The following is an 8177-nucleotide window of genomic DNA, read 5'->3' as shown; positions in this document are numbered from 1 at the left end:
GCTAGCTATTTAGAGCAGCCTTTTCTTCAGAAACATGACAACTAGAACCTTAATTTTTAGGGGAAGGGCTGTCAGGCCATAGTAGAGCACCTGCTTTGCATGCTGAAGGTCCCATGTTCATCGCCACATTTGCTATGTATGGTTGGGAAAAGACTTCCACACTCTTGCATAGGTCTCCTTTTTGTCAAGATGTTGTGGTTGTTGTCCTCAGTTCAGGTGGCATGGAAAGGTATTCATGCAGGTGGCCCTATCCTCCTTTTTCTGGCCATTTGGGTACTATGAGATTCTTAAAGTCCAGGGAATCGTCATTTTTTTCTTCCTTTCTCCTGTACTTTCACACTTCGAACTCACTTTGCAACGAAGTACAATAACACCCCAAATTCACCAAACGGTGATGCCTTGATGGTCAACCGAAATGCTAAGATACACGCTGCAAGCTTTCGAAGCTCAACTGGCCTCTTCATCAGGAAAAAGATGTCAAAAGAGAAGTCAGCTGAGCTTGGAAAGCTTGCAACATGTATATGAACATCTTGGCTGGCCCAATAAAGGTCTCACTGTTTGGGGTGTTATTGTACTTCGCTGAAAACTGAGTTCGAAATGCAAGAGAAGAGGGAGCAGAATCTGTCCTTTCCCAGTAGGCTGAGGCTAAAGCAAACTGCAGCAGCATCTCCTAGCTTGTGCGTCCTTCTTCATTGATAACTTTTGCCATGTTAACTGCTTACATTAACCACACTCTGACGTTGCTTGGACACACATTTCCAAGAACTCTAGGAAGGCATGGATCTATTCTGAATCCGCTGGTGTGCAAAGGGGAAGACAACAAAGCATAAACAACTTGTCGCATTGCTTTGTCCATTGTCACATCAGATGAGCGTAGCCACAAGGCCTTGGGTGGTGCGCTGGTAAATGAAATGTCCAAGGAGAATGAAAGCATTGGGGGCTATTGAGGGCACAGCCATTGGTTGCTCTGAGATCTGATTCAATGCTGACTGGAGCAGACAAGCATTGTTTTCTGGGAAGCAGCTCCTACATCGCTTTCAGTGAGGCTGTTATGACTTATTTACTGCCATAAATCTCCTCTCAAAGACGCATATGCAGAGGGAATGTTTCTGGGGACTCTTGCTTAGAGATTCTTGGTGTATGCCCATGTGCTTGGATGGGATGACATGTTAGAACTAGGACGTTTATGGGCACGAGGGAAATCCATTTGTTGCTTTTGTTGCTGTGTGCCGTCGAGTCATTTCCAACTTATGGTGATCCTATCATCTTTTCTTGGTAAATTTCTTCCGAGGAGAGTTGCCTTTGCCATCCTCTGAGGTTGAGAAAGTGTGGCTTGTCCAAGATCACCCAGCGGTTTCCATGGCTCAGCTGGGATTCAAACCCTGGCCCCCAGAGTCACAGTCCGATGCACAAAGCATCACACCACACTACAGCAATGCAATGCACTCGAAGCATTGGCCTTCCAGATGTTTTGGACTTCCACTCCCAGAAGCCCCAGCCAGTGTGGCCAATGGTCATGGATCCTGAAGTCCAAAACATTTGGAACACCAACAGTTGAGAGCCACTGCCTTACAGAACTACACTAGGGATGCCTCTGCACTGTAGAAATAATGCAGTTTGACACCACTTTAAGTGCTGCAACTCCATTGTATGGAATTGTGGAATTGGTAGTTTTACATCGACTTTAGCCTTCTCTGACAAAGAGTGCTGGTGCGTCACAAAACTACAAATCCCAAGTAAGCATGCTTAGGATAGAGTCCAGGCAGCCTTTATTATTCCTCAATAACAATAGCTAATAATTCTTAGTGCTTGATCAGTTAGTATATTTCTGATTCTCATTGATAACTCCTGCGTCGGCTCTACTACAGAGACATCCAGTTTTGCCAGATCATCGTCACCTAGTCTTACTGGGAGCTTTAGTTTTCCAATGCAGAGACCACTTTCAACAAAGCCTCTGACAAAGGCGTTCCCTCCAACCGTCCCAGTTTGGCAATGAAAGTCCCACTTCCCCAGCTGCTTTTAAAACTCCATTTCCATTTGGCTTTCGATAATGTCAAACTTTGCACATTTCTTTGCATGCGAAGGACTTAGGATTCCTTCAATGATATATGAAAGTGGGGGGGGGGGGGGGGCTGAGATCCATCCAACCAGACCTAAAGATCTTTCACTCCTTGTGCATTAAGTCATGTTTGTGATGCTGAATCAGTGCAGCCGGTTCATTTTTCTGATTTCTATTCATACATACTATATATACACACACAAATATATATATATGGCAGACACGTATAACGTGGTCGTTTCCATGCTGAGAATAGTCATGCCTTATGGAATCGGAAAGATGTCATTTCCAGCTAGTGTTTGCAATAGACAGAAAGCATTAAAGGTTTGAAATGTAAATGGGGAACAGACGCTAGTCTATGTATGGCAAATAAAAGGTTTAATGTTGCCATCTGCTGGACAATTGACATTTGTATATAAGATTTGATCATTTCTCTTTCCATTGTTTTATATTAGGAAGGCAATCTTCCTTCGTATGTATTTACATATGAGAAATCTATATAGATTACATATACGTCCTCATAAATCTGCTTAATATTGTTGGAAGGATACATAGTAGGTGTGGAACATACTAATGTCATGTAATTAATAAGACGAGCAAGAAAATAATGAAGGGTAATGAAGACAAGAACTGCGGATAGAAAAGGTTCACGACAAATAAGAGGGAAGTTGTAATGGGAGAATATTTGTAAGCAAGTTTACATAAGAAGAAAAGGATTTCGTGAAGGATTGAAATGATACTAATGTTATATACAGTATTCTTCTTTTCGAATCATACTTGGCCACATCGCCCAAACAACCCACAAAAAACTATGGATGCCGGCCATGAAAGCCTTTGACTTCACAATGGCTTGGATGATTCTAACTTTTGTGCCGAGTAACCAAGTTGTATATCTTTGCAATTTGGGATCTTTCCTAGTTCTTTCCTAGCTGCCCTTAATCTTCATCTTCTTCTAGTGCTAAACTCCTCTGCTGAGTTTGGATCTTCCCCTTTAAAATCCCACCTCTTTGATAGAGAAGCAGGAATCCCAGGTGACCTTTTGGTGTTGTGTTTCCACCTTGCTTTCCTTGCAGAGAGAGGCAGGGAGGGCGGGCCTGGCTTTTTGCTGGAGCCCAGGTGGTTTATAAGTCAGCCTTCTTGGACACTTGGCAGGAAGAGGAACAAGGAAGGTGAAAGTGAGTCCAGCAGCAAGATCCAAAAGGAAAACAACAGGAGAAAGTACTGCCAGGTAAGGCCTCCACAAAGAAACCCACCTTGGGAAGGTTTGTAAATTCCTCTTTTTTAAAATGGGTTTTTCCTGTTATTTATCCAAGTAGCAGCTGCTTCTTTGAATTCTGCTTCTGTCCCTCAGAGAAAGCAACTTCCTCATTAGTTCTTTTGGTTTTTCGGGCAATATGTGGCCATGTTCTAGAAGAGTTCATTCTTGATGCGGCTTCGCCAGCATCTGTGGCTGGCATCTTCAGAGACAGGAAACACAGAAAGGCAGTCGGGCACAAGGGCTTTTGAACTGTGACAACAGCTTGAGCCCCAGCCTAAAATGTTGGTTTTCAGCATAGCTGTGTGTGTATCGCAAACTATTCTGTCTCCAAAAGAACAAACTTTCCCAAAAGCAGAATACACATTGCCTTCGCTTTGTAACAGCTTAGAAGCCTAAGAGACATCTGTATTAGTTGGCAGGTGCAAGGATCATAGGATCATAGAGTTGGAAGGGATCCCAAGGGCCACCCAGTCCAGCCCCATTCTGCCATGCAGGAAATCTCAATCAAAGCATCCCCATTGACAGATGGCCATCTAGTCTTTGCTTAAAGACCTCCAAAGAAGGAGACTCCACTACTCTCCGGGGAAGGAGTGTGTTCCACGGTCGAACAGCCCTGACTGTCAGGAAGTTCCTCCTAATGTTGAGGTGGAATCTCTTTTCCTGGAGCTTGCATCCATTGCTCCATTGGGTCCTAGTCTCTGGAGCAGCAGAAAACAAGCTTGCTCCCTCCTCAGTATGACCTCCCTTCAAGTATTTAAACAGGGCTCTCATATCACCTCTTAACCTTCTCTTCTCCAGGCTAAACATCCCCAGCTCCCTGAGTCGTTCCTCATAGGACATGGTTTCCAGACCCTTCACCATTTTAGTCGCCCTCCTTTGGACACATGGCTCCAGTTTCTCAACATCCTTTTTAAATTGTGATGCGCAGAACTGGACAGTGGCACTATTACATCCCTTGATCTGTTGTAGACACAATACTTTTATTGATGCAGCCTAGAATCACATTGGCCTTTTTTAGCTGCTGCCATCACACTGTTGACTCATGTTCAACTTGTGGTCTACTTGGACTCCTAGATCCCTTTCTGATTATTATTATTATTATTATTATTATTATTATTATTATTATTATTTAGTTATTTTCTTATATCCCGTCTTTCTCCCAAGATAGGGATATTGTGACAACCAGTCCTTTCTGTATGCATTTCATTCTGATGCCTTACCACCTGCCCCCATGTTAGTGCATTTATGCCTATGTCTTGCATACTCCACTCTCTTGGATGCATCTACATCATAGAAATAATGCAGTTTGACACCACTTTAAGTAGTATAGCTCCATCCTATGGAATCCTAGGATTTTACAAGGTCTTTAGCCTTCTCTACCAAAGAGTGCGGGTGCCTCGCAAACCTACAAATCCCTGGATTCTCTAGGATGGAGCCATGGCAGTTAAAGTGGTGTCAAATGGCATTATTTCTACAGTGTAGAGGTACCCTTGTTGCGCTTGAGAAAGTGAGGTTTAATCCATGAAAGGCAATGCTAAAATAAATTGTTGAGTCTTAAAGGTGGGAGAGCTTGAAGACTGGGAAGGAGGTATAGAATAGAGTATAGCAGAGGCGGCTATGGCTGGCTGTAATAATAAATAATAAAATATCATTATTATATTAATCATCGTTTGGTATTTTAACGTTGTCTTAATGTTGTAAGCCGCCACGATCCAATTGGAGAGGCGGGATATAAACTCATTCAGTTTTGAAGGTTGACAAAATTGTACGGCGCAGATCCCTTTAACTCCAGTTTCACAATGTATTTATCTTCCCTTTCCTCTATTTGTAGATACAGTACAAGAGCTCAAGGAAAATGGCTACTCCAAGCAAAGATTTTGGCCAAGAGCTAAGTGACCAGGTCAATGATGTCCTGAGTCGACTGGCAAGCAAGGAGATGTTTCAGTCCACCTGGGACATTGTGGCATTTGCCATTTTCTTTACCTTCATTGGTAAGTTAGGGTCCGGGAACAAGGTTGGCTATTTGAAGAGTCCTTGTTTCTGTGCCATCGTCAGCTAAGGATGCTGATCTTTATACTCTTAAATGCTTTCTGCCCGTTTCAGTAGATCAACGTGGACTCCAGATATTCTGGGCCAGAAAATGCAAAGGACTCCGTTCCATCATGAATTGAAAAATAAAAACATTGTACCAGGAAACTAAAGAATTAAATGAAGGAACGAATGAAGAAACTAAATGCACTCGCCTCCCATTTGCAGCATTGGTTTTGTGGATTTTATTAATATTCTCTCCTTCCTTGAATCTCTAGATCCTCCAAAGAAATTCTGCTGGAAGTTGACCATAGAGTTGCACTGGAGGACCTAAAGATCCTAGAGAAAACACTTCTCTAGGCATCTGTAGGCCTTCCGACATGCTTCTATGGTCAAATTCTGGCAAATGTTGACCACAGAGTTCTGCTGGAGGACCTAGAAATTCCTAAAGGTGTTATCTCAGGTTAGTACAGTGCTGTGTAAATTTACAGCTCTACGTATATAAAGCAAGCTTAATAATACTGTTCGTTTATTTGTGTTTCCCCCCACTTTTACAGGGACCTTGTGTCCCTAACCCCAACAAATGTGGAGGAAGAAGTGTAATTGTTTTCTGAAACCAAACAGGTTCTAAATTTAGTCAGTGGCTGGATGGGTAAACACCTGGGAAGTCCATATAGGCCTTCTTTGAATAACACTTATGAAATTTAATGATTTTTCTTCTCTCTCTTTTGAATAGTACTCCAAAAACCAAAGACAAAGAACTACTCTTTCTAGTAGGATCTGCCCAAGTTCCAGTAGGTAACAAACGCAAGAACTGACGCGTCTGTTTGATTCTCTTTGCCAGGCATGGTTCTCCTGATGGCCCTTCTGGTTCTTATCCGCTGCTTTTGCTGCTGCTGCGATTGCGACTCTCCTCGATCAAAGTACAACAAGGTAAAAACCTTCTGGTGTATTGGTATAACTGATCGCCTTGTAGGTTGAAGATCTGGGTTCAGGCTCCTCCAGTTTAGCATTGGAAACAGCATTTCACACACAAAAAAATGGGTATTCAGAAAGATGTGCGTCATCCAGCCGCGTGCAGAACGGTGCTATGGCAGCCCTTTCTGTTTGAGGCTAAATAGCTCATCCAACTTAAAAAAGTAACTAGTTTTTGGTGGGTTTTTCAGGCGATGTGGCCATGTTCTAGAAGACTTTATTCCTGACGTTTTGCCAGCATCTGAGGCTGGCATCTGCCGACAATACCCCACTCTCCTCCATGCCAGCATTCTCTAAAGATGGCCAGCCACAGATGCTGGCGAAACGTCAGGAATAAACTCTTCTAGAACATGGCCACATCGCACAAAAAACCCAAAAAACTACGGATGCCGGCCATGAAAGCCTTCGACTCCACATTAAAAAGAACTGTCATGACAAACTGAAATGTTGAACACGAGGCTCTAGGTAAGCCAGCATAGGATTCTTTAGTTAAGACCAGATCAAAAGGAACTGCTGGATCTCATGGTAATCTTGTAGGTTATCAAAACTGGGTTTGCCCAGCGAATGGACAGAAAGAATATTTCTCCAGCATAAAGGTATGGACCTGGCACACTCTAGATGTTGCTGGACAACAGATTCTGTCTGTCCAAGCCACAGCTTGTGTCCAGAGCAAATGGGAGTTGTAATCCATCTCTGCCTCAGTGGTTTGCTTAATAGATATGTACTGTCCCTGAAGCTCTTAAGTAATTGTTTGTTGTGTACACAGGTTCCTAAAAGAAAAGTCGGCATTGATAACAAGGGCATGGAGCCATAGTCTTGCTGTGACAAGTTACCTATGCAAACATGATCAAGTGCCTCTGCTTTATTGATTTTTCTATGCTGCATTTTGATTCATTGTAAATCGAATCTCACCAAAGATGGAACATTGGACAGGTAACCCTCCACTGGCTTTGGTGTTCAGACTGTGATCGTTCCTAACCTCTTCCTCTGGACTATAAACCCAGAGGCAACAGTCAAGAGTCAGACACATTCACCCATGAGCCTTTTATCAGATGCTTCTGATCACTGCTGTTACAATAACTGTACAAGCTAAAAAGGCGGCAGACCCCTCATCTCACTCATTACCTTTCTTCCCCTCTACCACTTGGCAATGTGCGTTTTTTGTTTCTTTAAGAATAGAGAGGTCAGTGTCAGCTTCTCTGATATTCTTATTCACTGCTGTGAGACTACAGCAGGGAAATTATACAGCCCAACAAATGCTATTGGGAATGGATCACCAATCTTCCCTTGGTTCTGCCTGGAAGTGGAATAGATCTGTTCTTGCCTTTTGACCCCACTGCTCTTTTCCCCCCTTTCTATAAACATGAATTTTTCCGCCAACTTCCACACAATTGAAAATGGGCAATCTTGACTACGAAAGCTTATATAGAGCACCACAAATTCATGTTCTTCATTTTAAGGGGCTGTGAATTTTCTTCTTCATTTGCTGTTAAAATGTTGTCTGGATCATAGTAGTTGTGAATTTTTTGTTTCTTAAGGTAATTACTTGACGTTTATGTTGAATAAACTGCTGTTATGGGAAAGCAGCAAGATCCTCTGAATATTTCATAGACACAAAGGGGGGGTGAGGAGAAAGAATTTGATTTTTTTACTCTTGGGAGACAAAATAAAGTAGGCAAACATATACTTGCTCATTCATACCGCGTGGGAAGTAGTCTTCAATGTCATCTTCATACAGAATTTGAACCAGGCTCTCAACCGACTCATCCATACTCCATGGTTTAAACCATCCTGTGTCAAACTGAGATTCCACAATCTCTTTCATTGTCTCACACCGCTGTCACTTTCAAAGGATGC

At 42.7% G+C, this 8177-nt stretch overlaps 1 protein-coding gene across 1 annotated transcript; it reads left to right on the top strand.

Annotated features, from left to right (window-relative positions):
- Positions 1–3177: 3177 nt before the first annotated feature.
- On the top strand, positions 3178–8145 carry SMIM22 (small integral membrane protein 22). Its single transcript, XM_042438306.1, has 4 exons — positions 3178–3287; positions 5149–5308; positions 6190–6278; positions 7087–8145. The coding sequence occupies exons 2-4, from the start codon at positions 5173–5175 to the stop codon at positions 7132–7134; spliced, it is 273 nt and encodes a 90-aa protein (XP_042294240.1). The 5' UTR covers positions 3178–3287; positions 5149–5172; the 3' UTR covers positions 7135–8145.
- The last annotated feature ends 32 nt before the right edge of the window (positions 8146–8177 follow it).

This window comes from Sceloporus undulatus, chromosome 8 (genome assembly GCF_019175285.1).
Source record: "Sceloporus undulatus isolate JIND9_A2432 ecotype Alabama chromosome 8, SceUnd_v1.1, whole genome shotgun sequence".
NCBI lineage: Eukaryota > Metazoa > Chordata > Lepidosauria > Squamata > Phrynosomatidae > Sceloporus > Sceloporus undulatus.
Note: the sequence above shows the minus strand (reverse complement) of the source record. Positions and strands in the feature narration are given on the sequence as shown.